This window comes from Hypanus sabinus, unplaced genomic scaffold (assembly GCF_030144855.1).
Source record: "Hypanus sabinus isolate sHypSab1 unplaced genomic scaffold, sHypSab1.hap1 scaffold_559, whole genome shotgun sequence".
Lineage (NCBI taxonomy): Eukaryota > Metazoa > Chordata > Chondrichthyes > Myliobatiformes > Dasyatidae > Hypanus > Hypanus sabinus.
The window spans coordinates 63,444-84,597 of record NW_026781420.1 but is presented as its reverse complement, the minus strand read 5'-3'; the positions used below and the strand labels follow the sequence as shown (position 1 = coordinate 84,597).

The window sequence follows — 21,154 nt, the reverse complement described above, 5'->3', positions numbered from 1 at the left end:
GGACACATATGGAGGTCACTGGTCACCCCAGAGCTGAGCTTTTGATGAATGTCTGAGCTGACTCCATTCTTGCTGCTTGTAGGGTACCAATCCCATCAGCCACATTGCTTAGTTCTCCTCCATCCAGGCCCTTTATCAGGATGCTGCCTGGTTTAGAGAGTATGACATGAGGAGAGGTTGAGTGAGTTGGGCCTTTTCTCTCTGGAGTGAAGAAGGATGAGAGGTGACTTGGTAGAGGTGTACGAGATGTTGGGTGGATAGATAAAGACTTTTCCTCAGGACGGAAAGGGCTAACACCAGGAGGCATTGTTCTAAAGTGATTGGAGTGGAGTGGGGGGGTAAATGTCAGAGGGTTGTGGGTGTATGGAATGGGGTGGTAATGCAGATACATTAGAGGGATTTAAGACACTCTTAGGATAGGCACATGGATGAATGAAAACTGGAGGGCTCTTGGGGTAGACAATAGACAATAGGTGCAGAAGTAGACCATTCAGCCCTTCGAGCCTGCACCGCCATTTTGAGATCATGGCTGATCATCTACTATCAATACCCGGTTCCTGCCTTGTCCCCATGTCCCTTGATTCCCCTATCCATAAGATACCTATCTAGCTCCTTCTTGAAAGCATCCAGAGAATTGGCCTCCACTACCTTCTGAGGCAGTGCATTCCAGACCCCCACAACTCTCTAGGAGAAGAAGTTTTTCCTTAATTGTCCTAAATGACCTACCCCTTATTCTCAAACCATGTCCTCTGGTACTGGACTCTCCCAGCATCTGGAACATATTTCCTGCCTCTATCTTGTCCAATCCCTTAATAATCTTATATGTTTCAATCAGATCCCCTCTCAATCTCCTTAATTCCAGCGTGTACAAGCCCAGTCTCTCTAACCTCTCTGCGTAAGACAGTCCGGACATCCCAGGAATTAACCTCGTGAATCTACGCTGCACTTCCTCTACAGCCAGGATGTCCTTCCTTAACCCTGGAGACCAAAACTGTACACAATACTCTAGGTGTGGTCTCACCAAGGCTCTGTACAAATGCAAGAGGATTTCCTTGCTCTTGTACTCAATTCCCTTTGTAATAAAGGCCAACATTCCATTAACCTTCTTCACTGCCTGCTGCATTTGCTCATTCACCTTCAGTGACTGATGAACAAGGACTCCTAGATCTCTTTGTATTTCTCCCTCACCTAACTCTACACCTTTCAGATAATAATCTGCCTTCCTGTTCTTACTCCCAAAGTGGATAACCTCACACTTATTCACATTAAACGCCATCTGCCAGGTATCTGCCCACTCACCCAGCCTATCCAAGTCACCCTGAATTCTCCTAACATCCTCATCACATGTCACACTGCCACTCAGCTTAGTATCATCAGCAAATTTGCTGATGTTATTCTCAATGCTTTCATCTAAATCGTTGACGTAAATCGTAAACAGCTGTGGTCCCAATACCGAGCCCTGTGGTACCCCACTAGTCACCACCTGCCATTCCGAGAAACACCCATTCACCGTTACCCTTTGCTTTCTATCTGCCAACCAGTTTTCTATCTGCCAACCAGTTTTCTAACCATGTCAATGACTTCCCCCCCAATGCCATGAGCTCTGATTTTACCCACCAATCTCCTATGTGGGACCTTATCAAATGCCTTCTGAAAATCGAGGTACACTACATCCACTGGATCTCCCCCATCTAACTTCCTGGTTACATCCTCGAAAAACTCGGAGGGGTTAGATTGATCTTGGAGTAGGTTAAATGATCGGCAGAACAAGGGCCTGTACTGTGCTGTTCTAGGATCAGTCTGGTCTGAGAATGTTGAATTTCTGCTGAGGCTCTCTAGATTTTCGAAGTGGTTTTATAGAAATGGAGTCAGGTAATCTCACCTCACCCTCAATGAGGTTCAATCACATTTGCTGAAGAGGGCACTGGGTGGAAACTGGACCCCCCTCCACCCACTGGCTCGGGCAGCCCAAGTCCTATACCCTGGATAAAGCACTTTCCTGGGCAATGCTTGGAGACTGTGGTTTAGATTTCTTCTAAAAGACACCCAGCCCTTTGGATCACAGCTAAAGGCCATTCAGCCCCTCTTGAGCAGGGCATATGGGGACAGAAGGAGGTGCCACAGAGAGATGATGAAGCAGGTGAGGAGCACTCTGAGATCCCTGATGCCAAAACAGAAAACCAACAATGCAGAATACATTCTGGAAAAATGAAACACTTTATCCACGCTGGTAAGAGATCTTTGGTGTTTAATAAAATGCAAATCACATCGTCCCCGAGGGCTGCAGATAGACAGTGTCATACATATGGAGAGACACTTTCAGGGGTGGTACTGAGGGAGGGTCACTCTGTGGGAGGGGCGGTACTGAGGGAGGGTCACACTGAGAGAGGGGCTGTACTGAGGGAAGGGTTGTAGTGAGGGAGAGTCACATTGAGAGAGGGACTGTACTGAGGGAAGGGTTGTAGTGAGGGAGAGTCACATTGAGAGAGGGACTGTACTGAGGGAAGGGTTGTAGTGAGGGAGAATCACACTGAGAGAGGGACTGTACTGAGGGAAGGGTTGTAGTGAGGGAGAGTCACATTGAGAGAGGGGCTGTACTGAGGGAGGGTCACACTGAGAGAGGGACTGTACTGAGGGAAGGGCTGTAGTGAGGGAGAATCACACTGAGAGGGGCTGTACTGAGGGAGGGTCACACTGTGGGTGGTGGTTGGACATGACGGGTGCCAATAGCACACCCGACTGTGCAGAGAGTCCCTGCTCTGTGTGCAGACCTGTCTCTCGCTACATTGCCACTGTCGTACTGTGCTGTCCCTTCAGAGGAGTACGCATGTGCCTGACTTTCTGCTGGCCGAATCCTCCTCCTCATCTGCAACTTTGCCATCTTCCTCCCAGATATTCATCTCATCAAAGACGCCAGTCTCAATCATCTCCTCCTGCCAGGGGATCGCTATGTTTCCCGAAGCAAACTCATTGTAAAAGTCTTTGTCGCTGTCAGTGATGATCACCCCTTTCACCGAGGAGAACATCCCTACGTCTCCAATGTCTTTCGCGTACACTGTTTTGGGGTCGGGGATGAATGGAGGCGTCACCAAACCTGGGGGTGGGGGCGAGGGGAGAAAGAGCAGAGGTTAGAGCACTTGGGACGTGTGCCCCACACTTGCCCAGACAACGTCAGGGGCCACAACACACCATTCAACCCTCTCTCTGCCTGGCATCAGCCCCACCCCCCCCACCAGTCACCACCTTCCCCTCTCCTAAGATGCAGAGATTTTCCCCAGGTAATTCATCATTGAAAATAGGGGGCAGAATTTTAAGGTGATTGGAGGAAAGTATAACGGGATATGAGGTAGTTTTTTTTATGCAGAGTTCAAAGTTCAGAGTACGTTTATTATCAAAGTATGCATAAATTATACAACCTTGAGATTCGTCTGCTTACAGGCAGTCACAAAACAATAAATACAAAAAACACTAAAAAAGAGACCATCAAACACCCAATGCACAGAGAGCGAGAGAAATAAACACAAATCGTGCAAACAATAGAACCAAGCAAACAGTATTCAGAATGTGAAGCCCAGAGCCGTCGGCCTCGGCCTCGGCCTCAGTGCACTGTCAGGACCGGTGGAAGACGCAGATACATTAGGGAGATTAAAGAGACTCTTAAATAGGAACATGGATGATAGAATAATGGAGGGGTATGTGGGAGGGAAGGGTCAGATTGGTCTTGGAGTAGTTGGCACAATCTGTGCTATACTGTTTTATGTTCTATCAGGTCATAAGACATCGGGCAGAGTTCAGCCCCTGAGTCTGCTCGGCCCTTCCATCGTGACTGATTTATTACCCCTCTCAACCCCATTCTTCCTTTTAGAATATAGAACAGTGCAGACTAGCCACCGGTCCTTCGGCCTACAACGTTCTGCCAAACCTATTAAATCAAATGGCTAACTTATCTCTTTCGCCTACACAATGTCCATCTCCTTCCATTTTCCTCACATTCACGTGCATATTTAAATGTCTCTTAAAAGCCCCAGATGTATCTGCCTCTAACACTGCCCCAGACAACACGTTCCAGGCACACATCACTCTGTGTAAAAAAAACTTGCCCCTCAAAGGGATATTACATTGCATAGTGTTGTTTAGAATTATTAGACTGAAAGGAGGTGGCTCTGCAGGATTTCTGCCACCAGAAGCTATGGCTCCTGTGTAGGAACTAGGCCCCACCATTCTGGAGCTGCAGCCCACCATATTAAAGCCCCACACAGTCTGAAATCAAAATATCACTGAATTAACACAGTCACAGCACTTAGCAGACTTTCAAAGAGCAGTTCTTGGAAGAGAGAAAGGATAGGAGTCTCCTCCATACAGGTAGGAAGTCTGTGTGATGAAACTCCAGCACTGACCCTCCCTCGTCACAGTTCTTCACAATTTATTTCCAAAATAAATTGACATTTTTTTCCGAGAGCTCACACACCACTGTCCGTACCACAGGGTGACCCTCCCTCAATACAGACCCTCGGGATGCTCAACAGAAAATACCTACCTCCCTCCCTCCCTCTGAAAAGCCCCTATGGTAGTGGGATGCTCTCTCAGTTACCTGCTTCCAGTCTAACCCAGTTGATGGTGCTGAAGAAGGGCTGGTTCTTCACCTCGGAGCAGTTCCCATCCTTGAAGCCGAGCCGCTCGGACACATCTTTGGCCATCAGCGCCTCGCACAGAGACTTGCACTCCCCACTAAACGAGAGGGGGTACTGCACTACATCGTTCAGGATTCTCCGTGTCACTTCCTGGTTCTCCACCTGACAGGAGAGGGTGGTGTCAGTGTCTGCAGTGCCCACACTATCCCCTGGGACCCCCACCTCACCCAACCCAGCCTGTTACTCACTGCCAAAGAGCCATTATATGAAAAATTCCCACTTATGACGGGATTAGATCCCACTCCTGGGAACCTATTGTTTTATGTTTATTTATTTATTTATTGAGGTACATCACAGAATAGGCCCAGCCATGCCACCCAGCAGCCTCCTAATCACAGGATAGTTTACAATGATCAATTAACTTACCAACCAGACGTCATTGAACCATGGGAGGAAACTAGAGCAGTTGGAGGAAACCCATGTGGTAACGGGGAGAACGTACAAACTCCTTACATGCAGCAACGGAAATTTGACCCAGGTTGCTGGTACTGTAATATGTTGTGCTAACCACTACACTCCCAAGCTGGCCTCCAATATGACCCCTCCCCGCACCAAACCCCTGAATTAAATTCCAGCCATTTACCCACTCTTGGGCATCTGTGATTCTATGTAGAAATTACGTGGCTTTCTGGAATTAGATCCCAGCTTGTAACCCACTTCCAGGGATCTGTTACTCTATATACACGTGCCAAATCCCCAGTGTTAGATTTTAGCCTGTAACCCCTCCCAGGGATCTATTATTCTATATATAAATTCCAGCCTGTAACCCTCTCCCGGGGATCTGTCATTCTATATATAAACCCCAAAAATCCCTGGATTAAATTCCAGCCTGTAACCCCTCCCAGGGATCTATTATTCTATATATAACCCCCCCTCCTCAAATCTGGATTAAATTCCAGCCTGTAACCCCTCCCAGGGATCTATTATTCTATATATAACCCCCCCTCCTCACATCTGGATTAAATTCCAGCCTGTAACCCCTCCCAGGGATCTATTATTCTATATATAACCCCCCCTCCTCACATCTGGATTAAATTCCAGCCTGTAACCCCTCCCAGGGATCTATTACTCTATATATAACCCCCCCTCCTCACATCTGGATTAAATTCCAGCCTGTAACCCCTCCCAGGGATCTATTATTCTATATATAACCCCCCCTCCTCACACCTGGATTAAATTCCAGCCTGTAACCCCTCCCAGGGATCTATTATTCTATATATAACCCCCCCTCCTCACATCTGGATTAAATTCCAGCCTGTAACCCCTCCCAGGGATCTATTACTCTATATATAACCCCCCCCCCTCACATCTGGATTAAATTCCAGCCTGTAACCCCTCCCAGGGATCTATTATTCTATATATAACCCCCCCTCCTCACACCTGGATTAAATTCCAGCCTGTAACCCCTCCCAGGGATCTATTATTCTATATATAACCCCCCCTCCTCACATCTGTATTAAATTCCAGCCTGTAACCCCTCCCAGGGATCTATTATTCTATATATAAATTCCAGCCTGTAACCCACTCCCGGGGATCTGTCATTCTATATATAAACCCCAAAAATCCCTGGATTAAATTCCAGCCTGTAACCCCTCCCAGGGATCTATTATTCTATATATAACCCCCCCCTCCTCACATCTGGATTAAATTCCAGCCTGTAACCCCTCCCAGGGATCTATTATTCTATATATAACCCCCCCTCCTCACATCTGGATTAAATTCCAGCCTGTAACCCCTCCCAGGGATCTATTACTCTATATATAACCCCCCCTCCTCACATCTGGATTAAATTCCAGCCTGTAACCCCTCCCAGGGATCTATTATTCTATATATAACCCCCCCTCCTCACATCTGGATTAAATTCCAGCCTGTAACCCCTCCCAGGGATCTATTATTCTATATATAACCCCCCCTCCTCACATCTGGATTAAATTCCAGCCTGTAACCCCTCCCAGGGATCTATTATTCTATATATAACCCCCCCTCCTCACATCTGGATTAAATTCCAGCCTGTAACCCCTCCCAGGGATCTATTATTCTATATATAACCCCCCCTCCTCACACCTGGATTAAATTCCAGCCTGTAACCCCTCCCAGGGATCTGTTATTCTATATATAACCCCCCCTCCTCACATCTGGATTAAATTCCAGCCTGTAACCCCTCCCAGGGATCTGTTATTCTACATATAACCCTAGAACCCCAGGGTTAAATCCAAGCCTATAAGTCACTCCCAGTGATCTGTTATTCTATATATAAACTCCCCTGAACCCCTAGTGAGACCCCAGCCTGAAACCAATTCCCAGGAATCTATTATTATATAGAGTGCCTTTAAAAAATATTCACCCCCTTGGAAGTTTTCATAGAAACATGGAAAACATAAAGCACAATACAGGCCCTTTGGCCCACAAAGCTGTGATGAACATGTCCCAACTTTAGAACTACCTCGGCTTTACCCATAATCCTGTATACAGCACAATACAGGCCCTTTGGCCCACAAAGCTGTGCGGAACATGTCCCTACCTTAGAACTACCTCGGCTTTACCCACAGCCCTCTGTTTTTCTAAGCTCCATGTAGCCATCCAGGAGTCTCTTAAATGACCCTATCGTTTCCACCTCCACCACCGCCACCGGCAGCCCATTCCACGCACTCACCACTGTCTGTGTAAAAAAAACTTGCCCATGACATCTCCTCTGTACCTGCTTCCAAGCACCTTAAAATTATGCCCTCTCATTCTAGCCACTTCAGCCCTGGAGAAAAGCCTCTGACTATCCACACGATCAATGCCTCTCATCATCTTATACACCTCTATCAAGTTGCCTCTCATCCATCACTCCAAGGAGAAAAAGCCGAGTTCACTCAGCCTATTCTCATAAGGCATGCTCCCCAATCCAGGCAACATCCTTGTAAATCTCCTCTGCACCCTTTCTATGGCTTCCACATCCTTCCTGTGGTGAGGCAACCAGAACTGAGCACAGTACTCCAAGTGGGGTCTGACCAGGCTCCTATATAGCTGCAACTTTACCTCTCGGCTCCTAAGCTCAATCCCATGGTTGATAAAGGCCAATGCACCATACGCCTTCTTAACACAGAGTCAACCTGCTTTGAGTGTCCTATGGACTCAGACCCCAAGATCCCTCTGATCCTCCATACTGCCAAGAGTCTTACCATTAATACTATATTCTGCCGTCATATTTGACCTACCAAAATGAACCACTTATCCAGGTTGAACTCCATCTGCCTCTTCTCAGCCCAGTTTTGCATCCTGTCAATGTCCTGTTGCAGCCTATGACAGCCCTCCACACTATCCACAACACCTCCAACCTCTGTGTCATCAGCAAATTTACTAACCCATCCCTCCACTTCCTCATCCAGGTCATTTATAAAAATCACGAAGAGTAAGGGTCCCAGAACAGATCCCTGAGGCACACCACTGGTCACTGACCTCCATGCAGAATATGACCCATCTACAAGCATTCTTTGCCTTCTATGGGCAAGCCAGTTCTGGATCCACAAAGCAATGTCCCCTTGGATCCCATGCCTCCTTACTTTCTCAATAAGCCTTGCATGGGGTACCTCATCAAATGCCCTGCTGAAATCCATATACACTACATCTACTGCTCTTCCTTCATCAATGTGTTTAGTCACATCCTCAAAAAAATTTGATCAGGCTCGTAAGGCATGACCTGCCTTTGACAAAGCCATGCTGACTACTCCTGATCATATTATACCTCTTCAAATATTCATAAATCCTGCCTCTCAGGATCTTCTCCATCAAATTACCAACCACTGAAGTAAGACTCACTGGTCTATAATTTCCTAGGCTATCTCTACTCCCTTTCTTGAATAAAGGAACAACATCCACAACCCTCCAATCCTCCGGAACCTCTCCCGTCCTCATTGATGATGCAAAGATCATCTCCAGAGGCTCAGCAATCTCCTCCCTCGCCTCCCTCAGTAGCCTGGGGTACATTTTGTAGTCCTGGTGACTCATCCAACTTGCTGCTTTCCAAAAGCTCCAGCACATCCTCTTCCTTAATATCTACATGCTCAGGCTTTTCAGTCCGCTGCAAGTCATCCCTACAATCACTAAGATCCTTTTCCGTAGCGAATACTGAAGCAAAGTGTTCGTTAAGTACTTCCACTATTTCGTCTGGTTCCGTACACACTTTTCCACTGTCACACTTGATAGGCCCTATTCTCTCACATCTTATCCTTTTGTTCTTTACATTTGATTTTCCCAAGGCATTCATGTTTTATTGTTTTACAACATTGAATCTCAGTGCATTTAATTTGTTTTGGTTTTGACACTGATCGACAGAAAAGACTCTTTAATGTCAAAGTGAAAACAAAATTCTACAAATTGGTCTAAATTTATTATAATTACAAAGTATTGACTGCATAATTACTCACCCCCTTCAAATCAGTATTTAATAGATGCACCTTTGGCAGCAACTACAGCCTTGAGACTGTGGATGGGTCTCTATCAGCTTTGCACATCTGGACACTGCAGTTTTTCCCCATTCTTCTTTACAAAACTGCTCACAGTGCAGACAGTGATAGCCCTCGATATCAAGGCAACATTTGACAGTATGGCATTTATGTGCCCGAGCTAAAATGGAGTCAGTGGGAATTAGGGGAAAACCCTCCACTGGCTGGAATCATACCTGACACAGAGGAAGATGGTTGTGGTGGTGGGAATTCAGTCACCTCATCCTCAGGACATCACTGCAGGAGTTCCTCAGGAAAGTGTCCGAGGACCAACTGTCTTCAGCTGCTTCATCAATTCCATCATTAGGTCAGAAGTGAGGATGTTCGCAGATGACTGCACAATGTTCTGCACCATTTGTGACTCCTCAGATGGTGAAGCAGTTCGTTCCCAAATGCAGCAGGACCTGGACAATATCCAGACCTGGGCTGACAAGTAGAAAGTAACATTCAAGCCAGGTAATAACCATCTCCAACAAGAGAGGTTCTAACCATCGTCCGTTTATATTCAGTGGCATCACCATCACTGAATCCCCTACTATCAACATCCTGAAGGTTACTAATGACTTGTAACTGAACTGGTTTAGCCATATAAACAACGTGACTACCAGAACAGGTCAAAGGCTAAGAACCATGCAGGGTGTAACTCACCTCCTGACTCTCTAAAGCCTGTCCACCATCTACAAGCCTCAGGTCAGGAGTGTAATGGAATACTCACCACCCGCCTGGATGAGTGAACATGCAAGAAGCTTGACACCATCCAGTACAAGGCAGCCCCTTCCTCAAGCATCCAATCCCTCCACTATCAATGAACAGTTGAAGCAGTGTGTACTATCGCCAAGATACACCGCAACAACACACCAGAGTTCATAAGGCAGCAACTTCCAGACCCACAACCACTACCATCTAGGACGAGAACAGCTGGTAACTAGGAACACCACCACTTGGAAATCCCCCTCCAAGTCACTCACCATTCTGGCTTAGAAACATATTGCCGTTCCTTCATTGTCAATGGGTCAAAATTCCCTCCCTAACAGCACTGTGGGTGTACCTCAAGTCGTCACTTTTATTGTCATTTCGACCATAACTGCTGGTACAGTACATAGTAAAAATGAGACAACGTTTTTCAGGACCAAGGTGTTACATGACACAGTACAAAAACTAGACTGAACTACACAAAAAAAAACAGAGAAAGCTACACTAGACTACAGACCTACACAGGACTGCATAAAGTGCACAAAAACAGTGCAGGCATTACAATAAATAATAAACAGGACAAAAGGGCAGTAAGGTGTCAGTCCAGGCTCTGGGTATTGAGGAGTCTGATAGCTTCGGGGAAGAAACTGTTACAAAGTCTGGTCGTGAGAGCCGGAATGTTTTTTCCCAGACGGCTGGATGGAGAAGAGATTGTATGAGGGGTGCGTGGGGTCCTTCATAATGCTGTTTGCTTTGCAGATGCAGCGTGTGGTGTAAATGTCGGGATGGCGGGAGGAGAGACCCCGATGATCTTCTCAGCTGACCTCAGGGACTGCAGCGATTCAAGAAGGCAGCTCATCACCACCTTCTCAAGGGCAACTAGGGATGGGCAATAAATGTTGGCTTAGCTGGTGATGAGTGAATAAATAAAAAAAGAGTGCATCAGGTTTTCCTCCAGGATTTTGCGGTAGTTTTGCTCATTCATTTTACCTCCTACCTTCACAAGCCTTCCAGGGCCTGATGCAGGGAAGCATCCCCACAGAATGATGCAGCCACCACCATGCTTCACTGTAGGGATGGCGTGTCTTTGATGACAAAATAGCAAACATAATGTTTTCATAATTTTTTCAATGATTTTAAGTTCCCTGGCCCCCACCGCCTTATTTTCACCATGGACATCCAGTCCCTATATACCTCCATCCCCTACTCGGACGGTCTCAAAGCACTTCGCTTCTTTTTGGATTCCAGACATAACCAATTCCCCTCTACCTCCACTCTCTTCCGTCTAGCAGAATTAGTTCTTACTCTCAATAATTTCTCCTTTGGCTCCTCCCACTTCCTCCAAACCCACATGGGTCCCAGTTATGCCTGTCTTTTTGTTGGCTTTGTGGAACAGTCCATGTTCCAAGTCTATACGGGTATCCGTCCCCCTCTTTTCCTTCGCTACATCGACGACCATATTGGCGCTGCCTCCTGCACGCATGCTGAGCTCGTTGACTTCATTAACTTTGCCTCCAACTTTCACCCCACCCTCAAATTTACCTGGTCCATTTCTGACACCTTCCTCCCCTTTCTTGATCTTTCCGTCTCGATCTCTGGAGACGGCTTATCTACTGATATCTACTATAAGCCTACAGACTCTAACAGCCACCTGGACTATTCCTGTTCCGACCCTGTCTCTTGCAAAAAGGCTATCCACTTCTCACAATTCCTCCGTCTCCACCGCATCTGCTCTCAGGATGAGGCTTTTCATTCCAGAACGAAGGAGATGTCTTCCTTTTTTAAACAAAGGAGCTTCCCTTCTTCCACCATCAACTCTGCTCTCAAACGCATCTCTCCCATTTCCCACACAACTGCCCTCACCCTATCCGCCCGCCACCCCACTTAGGATAGGGTTCCCCTTGTCCTCACCTACCACCCCACCAGCCTCCAGGTCCAACATATAATTCTCCGTAACTTCCGCCACCTCCAACGGGATCCCACTACCAAGCACATTTTTCCCTCCCCCCCCTTTCTGCTTTTCGCAGGGATCGCTCCCTACACGATTCTCTTGTCCACTCGTCCCCCCCATCGCTTCCCACCGATCTCTCTCCTGGCACTTATCCTTGTAAGCGGAACAAGTGCTACACCTGCCCTTACACTTCCTCCCTCACCACCATTCAGGGCCCCAGACAGTCCTTCCAGGTGAGGCAACACTTCACCTGTGAGTCGGCTGGTGTGGTATACTGCATCCGGTGCTCCCGGTGTGGCCTTTTATATATTGGTGAGACCCGACACAGACTGGGAGACCGTTTCGCTGAACACCTACGCTCTGTCCGCCAGAGAAAGCAGGATCTCCCAGTGGCCACACATTTTAATTCCACGTCCCATTCCCATTCTGATATGTCTATCCATGGCCTCCTCTACTGTCAAGATGAATCCAAACTCAGGTTGGAGGAACAACACCTTATATACCGGCTGGGTAGCCTCCAACTTGATGGCATGAACATTGACTTCTCTAACTTCCGTTAATGTCCCTCCTCCCCTTCTTACCCCATCCCTGACATATTTAGTTGTTTGTTTTTTCTCTCTCTCTCTCTGCCCATCACTCTGCCTGTTCTCCATCTCCCTCTGGTGCTCCCTCCCTCTTTCTTTCTCCCGAGGCCTCCCGTCCCATGACCCTCTCCCTTCTCCAGCTCTGTATCGTTTTCGCCAATCACCTTTCCAGCTCTCAGCTTCACCCCACCCCCTCCGGTCTATCATTTCGCATTTCCCCCTCCCCCCACTACTTTCAAATCTCTTAGTATCTTTCCTTTCAGTTAGTCCTGACGAAGGGTCTCGGCCCAAAATGTCGACAGCGCTTCTACTTATAGATGCTGCCTGGCCTGCTGTGTTCCACCAGCATTTTGTGTGTGTGGTTTGAAGTTCCAGCATCTGCAGATTTCCTCGTGTTTGTTCGTTAGAAACATAATGTTTACTCTGATGGCCAAAAAGCTTAATTGTGGTTTCATCAGACCACAGAACCCTCTTCAAGCAGACTTCAGAGTCTCCCATATGCCTTCTGGCAAACTCTAGCTGTGACTTCATATGAGTTTTTTCCAACAGTGGCTTTCTCTTTGCCACTCTCCCATAAAGCTGGTCAAGCACCCGGGCGACAGTCTCTCCCATCTCATCCACTGAAGTTTATAACCCCTCCAGAGTTGCCATAGGTCTCTCAGTGGCCTCTCTCATGAATTCCCTTCTTGCACGGTCACAGTTTTTGAGGACGGCCTGCTCTGGGCAGATTCACAGCTGTGCCATATTCTTTCCATTTTTGATGATTGACTTAACTGTACTCCAGGGGATATTCAGTGACTTGGAAATCCATCACCTGACTTTTGCTTTTCAATAACTTTTTGCAGAGTTGCTTGTGGTGTTCTTTTGACTTCATGGTGTAGTTTTTGCCAGGATACTGACTCACCGGCAGTTGGAACTTCTGCTGACTCTTAATGGCAGTTGTCAGTCCAACTAAAGGTGCACTACTGCCACCAACTGGACTGGAGTGTGGTGTAGGGAGCTAATTCTTTATCAACTGAAAACTACATTACCACAAAAGACCTATAGATTTTAAATAATTAAAGACAATATTGTGAATTAAGTTAAAGTCACTTCCATAACTTAGTACAGTTTTTAAATGAAAACTGTCAATCCCCAAAGCTAGCAGTGCAGCCTGCATTTGCTTTCTTTCAACCTTGTATGCTTCACATTGTAAAATAAAGTGTTCATCTGTTTCATAATGATGAAAAAACCTACACAATTCAGAATAATGCTTTCCTACAAGGTATAAGGAATAACTAAGCACAGTATGTCAAATCTAAGTCAAATCAATATAATTCCTTCGTTGTCTTACCCCCTTCTCCCTTCAATGCAACAGCTTTATGTATTCTGTAAAGGTGTCTCCCCTTGTGCCATTATCCCACAGGTCTTGCCATAATCCCTTAATTCTTAGCCCCGTCAACCCCTTAGCTTCTGATTGGCCAAATGGAAGGTCTATATCCACAGACAAACTTTTAACAGCCTTTTTGGCCAAACAATCAACCCACTCATTTCTATGTGCTGGAACACATAAGAAGAGGACATGTAGACCAATACTTTGAATATGAAATAAAGTTTGAAGAGCTTCCAGCAGTAAATCAGACATGCTACTAGAATGACCTGTTTTAAGACCAGTCAGAGCCAAAAAAGAATCTGAACAAATTATAACTTTGCAGTCCTGACAAAGGGTCTCGGCCCGAAACGACGACAGCGCTTCTCCCTATAGATGCTGCCTGGCCTGCTGTGTTCCACCAGCATTTTGTGTGTGTTGTTGTTTGAATTTCCAGCATCTGCAGATTTCCTCGTGATAACTTTGCAGGACAGTTTTCCTCCATCCACTGTAAGCCCAAAATGATTACAACCAATTCTGCAGTATACACTGATAAATGGTCAGTAAGACATTTCTTTATTGTTACCTGTAATTCAGGCACAAAAACAGCCACACCAACATCGCCAGCTAAATTATCATTTGATCCATCAGTAAAGATGGTTAACATATCACAATAATTCTCCTTAAGGTACCGATGAACCAACAGACTCTCGGGCATATCAGGTTCCTTGGATTTCATTAAATCATCCAACCTAAAATCAACTAGTCTGATGAGAACCCAGCCACACAGAACTAAAAACACTCTTCTTGTGATGTTCCCAGCAGCCTTCCAATGCACTTCTCACAGGGTGATCATTCCTCTGCCCCCTCAAGTTAACCCGACTTCATCCTCTGCAACTGGAAAGGTTAAGTGTCCCATTTCAAGCTGAAACAGGAGACGACCTTACTGCACCACAACAATCTTAAAGCCTGAGCTTGTGTCACTTCCAAACATTTTAAATTTGAAGATGAAGCTGATCCGTAAGCCACACAGCCATAATCAAGTACTGATCTAATTGAACACATATATATAACCAACAGAAATATTCATATAACAGCCCGAAAATAACCACATAGACACCCCTTTATATTTGTCAGCTATCTTTTTGATGCGGTGCTTACTATCCAGCCACGTACCAGGAAATCTGACACTTTCACTGTACAATTTCAAATTGAGTGCAGGTTTATTGATCTGCTTTGTAAAACATAGAACTTGTGTTTTAGCTACCGAAAACTTAATTCCCATCTATCTGCCATTGTTTGACCTTATTAATTACTAATTGCATCCTAAATGCAGTTAAATTGAAATTTTTACCTCTGATCCATAAAGCTCCGTCATCTGCAAAAAGTGATTTACCCACCATAGTGCCTGTCTCGGAGAAAATATCATTAATCATAATATTAAACAATAAAGTTGGACCTTCCAGATCGGGGTGTATTTTTACTACAATAGATTGAAACAACTTGACTGCACATGGTGATCTCCATTTAATTAATTATGTGACTTCTAAAACCATTTGGCTGCACCAGTGACAAATGATGTATCATATTAACAGGTGTGTCATATTAACGGGTATATCGTATTAATGGGTGTGTCATATTGACGGGTATGTCATATTAACGGGTATGTTGTATTAATGGGTATATCATATTAACAGGTGTGTCATATTGACGGGTATGTCGTATTAACGGGTATATCGTATTAACGGGTGTGTCGTATTAATGGGTATGTCGTATTAACGGGTATATCATATTAACGGGTGTGTCATATTAACGGGTATATCGTATTAACAGGTGTGTCGTATTAACGGGCGTGTCATATTAACAGGAGTGTCGTATTAACAGGTGTGTCGTATTAATGGGTGTGTTGTATTAACGGGTATATCGTATTAACAGGTGTGTCGTATTAACTGGTATGTCATATTAACGGGCGTGTCATATTAACAGGTGTGTCGTATTAACAGGTATGTCGTATTAATGGGTGAGTCGTATTAACGGGTATGTTGCATTAACGGGTATATCATATTAACGGGTGTGTCATATTAACGGGTATATCGTATTAACAGGTGTGTCGTATTAACAGGTGTGTTGTATTAACGGGTATATCGTATTAACGGGTGTGTCGTATTAACAGGTGTGTCATATTAACGGGTATATCGTATTAACAGGTGTGTCATATTAACAGGTGTGTTGTATTAACGGGTATATCGTATTAACGGGTGTGTCATATTGACGGGTATGTCGTATTAACAGGTGTGTCGTATTAACAGATATGTCATATTAACGGGTATATCGTATTAACGGGTGTGTCATATTAACAGGTGTGTCATATTGACGGGTATGTCATATTAACAGGTACGTCGTATTAACAGGTGTGTTATATTCACGGGTATGTCGTATTAACGGGTATATCGTATTAACAGGTGTGTCATATTGACGGGTGTGTCATATTAACGGGGGTGTCATAATACATATGCAATCAATTTTTTTGCAAATCAATTTAGATTCAATGCTGTAAAGCAATAAGATGTGGAAGGGGGTGGATACTCTTTACAGACGCTGTATATAAACGTCTGTGTCTGATTCCAGCCTGTTTCTCACACTGAGATACAGGGCCCGCCGCCCAGGTCATTGTCCAGCCTCTGGTCCAACCTTCTCCCCACGGGTCCTGAAGGGCCCCTTCGCCGCCACCATCTCGTACAGCGTGACCCCGAGCGTAAAGTAGTCCACAGAGAAGCTGTATGGTTCTCCTTTCAGCATCTCTGGGGCCATGAAACCTGTGGAAGAGACATGGAGAGAGTCAGTGACCCGAGGGAGTGTGGGAGGGAGCATGTCCATTGTTGCACAGCAAAATTCCACAGACATCAGCCCAGTATTGTCATTGTTTGCACTGTCACCCTCAGACTTGAAGGCATCGCGCCTCCTGCAGAGGTCAGGGCCCACATTACCCATGGCCAGGCCTGATGGCATCACAATTCTCTGCAGAGGTCGGGGCCACACTCTCCCCTCCCAGACCTGATGGAATCACAATTCTCTGCAAAGGTCGGGGCCACACTCTCCCCTCCCAGACCTGGAGGCATCACAATTCTCTGCAGAGGTCGGGGCCACACTCTCCCCTCCCAGACCTGGAGGCATCGCAATTCTCTGCAGAGGTCGGGGCCACACTCTCCCCTCCCAGACCTGGAGGCATCACAATTCTCTGCAGAGGTCGGGGCCACACTCTCCCCTCCCAGACCTGATGGAATCACAATTCTCTGCAGAGGTCAGGGCCCACACTCTCCCCTCCCAGACCTGATGGCATCACAATTCTCTGCAGAGGTCGGGGCCACACTCTCCCCTCCCAGACCTAGGAGGCATCACAATTCTCTGCAAAGGTCGGGGCCACACTCACCCCTCCCAGACCTGGAGGCATCACAATTCTCTGCAGAGGTCGGGGCCACACTCTCCCCTCCCAGACCTGATGGCATCACAATTCTCTGCAGAGGTCGGGACCACACTCTCCCCTCCCAGACCTGATGGCATCACAATTCTCTGTAAAGGTCGGGGCCACACTCTCCCCTCCCAGACCTGATGGCATCACAATTCTCTGCAAAGGTCGGGGCCACACTCTCCCCTCCCAGACCTGGAGGCATCACAATTCTCTGCAGAGGTCGGGGCCCACATTACCCATGGCCAGGCCTGATGGAATCACAATTCTCTGCAGAGGTCGGGGCCACACTCTCCCCTCCCAGACCTGATGGCATCACAATTCTCTGCAGAGGTCGGGGCCACACTCTCCCCTCCCAGACCTGATGGCATCACAATTCTCTGCAGAGGTCGGGGCCACACTCTCCCCTCCCAGACCTGATGGCATCACAATTCTCTGCAGAGGTCGGGGCCACATTACCCATGGCCAGACCTGATGGCATCACAATTCTCTGCAGAGGTCGGGGCCACACTCTCCCCTCCCAGACCTGATGGCATCACAATTCTCTGCAAAGGTCGGGGCCACATTACCCATGGCCAGACCTGATGGCATCACAATTCTCTGCAGAGGTCGGGGCCACACTACCCATGGCCAGACCTGATGGCATCACAATTCTCTGCAGAGGTCGGGGCCACACTCTCCCCTCCCAGACCTGACGGCATCACAATTCTCTGCAGAGGTCGGGGCCACACTACCCATGGCCAGACCTGATGGCATCACAATTCTCTGCAGAGGTCGGGGCCACATTACCCATGGCCAGACCTGACGGCATCACAATTCTCTGCAGAGGTCGGGGCCACATTACCCATGGCCAGACCTGACGGCATCACAATTCTCTGCAGAGGTCGGGGCCACATTACCCATGGCCAGACCTGACGGCATCACAATTCTCTGCAGAGGTCGGGGCCACATTACCCATGGCCAGACCTGACGGCATCACAATTCTCTGCAGAGGTCGGGGCCACATTACCCATGGCCAGACCTGACGGCATCACAATTCTCTGCAGAGGTCGGGGCCACATTACCCATGGCCAGACCTGACGGCATCACAATTCTCTGCAGAGGTCGGGACCACACTCTCCCCTCCCAGACCTGATGGCATCACAATTCTCTGCAGAGGTCGGGACCACACTCTCCCCTCCCAGACCTGATGGCATCACAATTCTCTGCAGAGGTCGGGACCACACTCTCCCCTCCCAGACCTGATGGCATCACAATTCTCTGCAGAGGTCGGGGCCACATTACCCATGGCCAGACCTGATGGCATCACAATTCTCTGCAGAGGTCGGGGCCACATTACCCATGGCCAGACCTGACGGCATCACAATTCTCTGCAGAGGTCGGGGCCACATTACCCATGGCCAGACCTGATGGCATCACAATTCTCTGCAGAGGTCGGGGCCACATTACCCATGGCCAGACCTGATGGCATCACAATTCTCTGCAGAGGTCGGGGCCACATTACCCATGGCCAGACCTGACGGCATCACAATTCTCTGCAGAGGTCGGGGCCACATTACCCATGGCCAGACCTGACGGCATCACAATTCTCTGCAGAGGTCGGGGCCACATTACCCATGGCCAGACCTGACGGCATCACAATTCTCTGCAGAGGTCGGGGCCACATTACCCATGGCCAGACCTGACGGCATCACAATTCTCTGCAGAGGTCGGGGCCACACTCTCCCCTCCCAGACCTGATGGCATCACAATTCTCTGCAGAGGTCGGGGCCACACTCTCCCCTCCCAGACCTGATGGCATCACAATTCTCTGCAGAGGTCGGGGCCACACTCTCCCCTCCCAGACCTGACGGCATCACAATTCTCTGCAGAGGTCGGGGCCACACTCTCCCCTCCCAGACCTGACGGCATCACAATTCTCTGCAGAGGTCGGGGCCACACTCTCCCCTCCCAGACCTGACGGCATCACAATTCTCTGCAGAGGTCGGGGCCACATTACCCATGGCCAGGCCTGACGGCATCACGCCTCCTACAGCGGTCGGACTGCGCAGCTGCTCTCTCACACGGACAAGCTTCCGACTCACCAGGAGTACCAGCATATCCCTTGGTGTATTCTCGGTCTTCCTTGAGCGCCGTGGCAAGCCCGAGGTCCGATATCCGCACATGACCTGCACAGAGTAGGGGGAGAGCAGAGGAGTGAGGCACAGCTGGGGAGAGGGCAGACAGACACGCAGAAGCAAACTGAGAGGCCTTGATGTGAATGAAATGAACCATCTGTTGTAGCAAGAGCGGTGTGAGTCTAAAGGGGTGGTGGAGAAAACATTTGTATTGTCCCATCACACACTCCCAGGGTCAGACACAGAGAGAATCTCCCTCCACACTGTCCCATCACACACTCCCGGGGTCAGACACAGAGTGAATCTCCCTCCACACCATCCCATCACACACTCCCAGAGTCAGACACAGAGTGACCCTCCCTCCACACCGTCCCATCACACACTCCTGGAGTCAGACACAGAGTGAATCTCCCTCCACACCATCCCATCACACACTCCCGGGATCAGACACAGAGTGAATCTCCCTCCACACCGTCCCATCACACACTCCCGGGGTCAGACACAGAGTGAATCTCCCTCCACACCGTCCCATCACAGACTCCCAGAGTCAGACACAGAGTGAATCTCCCTCCACACCGTCCCATCACACACTCCCAGAGTCAGACACAGAGTGAAGCTCCCTCCACACCGTCCCATCACACACTCCCAGGGTCAGACACAGAGTGAAGCTCCCTCCACACCGTCCCATCACACACTCCCCCCATATGGTAGTATCGCGTTCTTCACTGGGACATAGCCCATGGATTAGACTGCAAGCCCAGCCCTCGACATTTCCCTCTCCTCATCCACATCCCAGCTGCCTTGTGGCCTGTCAGGATGCTGACGAAGACCAGTTGGAGGACCGTGAGGAAGTTGTTCCGCCCCACGTGTCACGAGTTGCGACCCCTGCCCGCCATACCTCCGTTGTCGAGGAGCACGTTCTCGGGTTTGAGGTCTCGATAGATGATTCGGTGCTGGTGGAGATGTTCCAGGCCACAGATGATCTGTGCCGTGTAGAACTGTGCGCGTGACTCCTCAAAGCCGGGATTCTTCTCATCCACGTTGTAGATGTGGTACCTGGGGAGCAGGGAACGAGGAGGCGTACAGGACTGAGATGGATTGACTGGTTGAATGGTGTTGCAATAACAACCTTGCAGTCAATGTCAGTAAGACCAGAGAACTGACTGTGGGCCAGGAAGGGGAAGTCAAAAGAGCACATGCCAGCCCTCATGGATGGATCAGCAGTGGAAAGGGTGAACAGTTTCACCTTTCTGTGTGTCAGTTTCTCTTAAGTTAGGAGTTTGCGGAAACTCGGTATGTTACCAAACACTAGCAAATTTATACAGAAACATTCATACGAGACCATTCTGACTGGTAACATCACTGTCTGCTATGGAGGGGCCAGTGCACAGGATCAGAAAAATCTGCAGAGGGTTGTAAACCCAGCCAACTCCATCATGGGCACGAGCCTCCACAGCATCGAGGACATCTTCAAAAGGAGATGCCTCACGAAGGCAGCGTCCATCGTGGAGGATCCTGACCATTTGGGACAAGCCATCAGGGAGGAAGCACAGGAGCTTGTAGACCAACACTCTATGTTTTAGTAACAGCTGCTTCCTCTCTGCCGGCAGATTTCTGAAACCATGAACACTACTTCACTGTTTTCAGCTCTTTTAGTGCTGTTTATTTTCCATCTATCTGTCTAAATATCTATTTATTAAACTGTATATTATTATTGTAATTTAAAATAATTTTTATGTACCACACTGCATTGCAGCTGCAAAACAACAAATTTGATGACACATGCCAGTGAAAATAAACCTGACTGTGATTCA

General features: G+C 47.8%; 1 protein-coding gene across 1 annotated transcript in view; it reads right to left on the bottom strand.

The window, feature by feature from the left end:
* Window positions 1-2,569: 2,569 nt before the first annotated feature.
* Window positions 2,570-21,154, bottom strand: part of LOC132389410 (rhodopsin kinase GRK1-like) — a 31,120-nt gene continuing 12,535 nt past the window's right edge. Inside the window, exons 3-7 of the mRNA XM_059961934.1 lie at window positions 20,239-20,396; window positions 19,308-19,391; window positions 16,449-16,573; window positions 4,592-4,793; window positions 2,570-3,094 (exon numbers count right to left, since the gene is read on the bottom strand). Of these exons, the coding sequence (XP_059817917.1) occupies window positions 2,814-3,094; window positions 4,592-4,793; window positions 16,449-16,573; window positions 19,308-19,391; window positions 20,239-20,396 (850 nt within the window). The 3' untranslated portion in view covers window positions 2,570-2,813. The remainder of the gene's footprint in view (window positions 3,095-4,591; window positions 4,794-16,448; window positions 16,574-19,307; window positions 19,392-20,238; window positions 20,397-21,154) is intronic.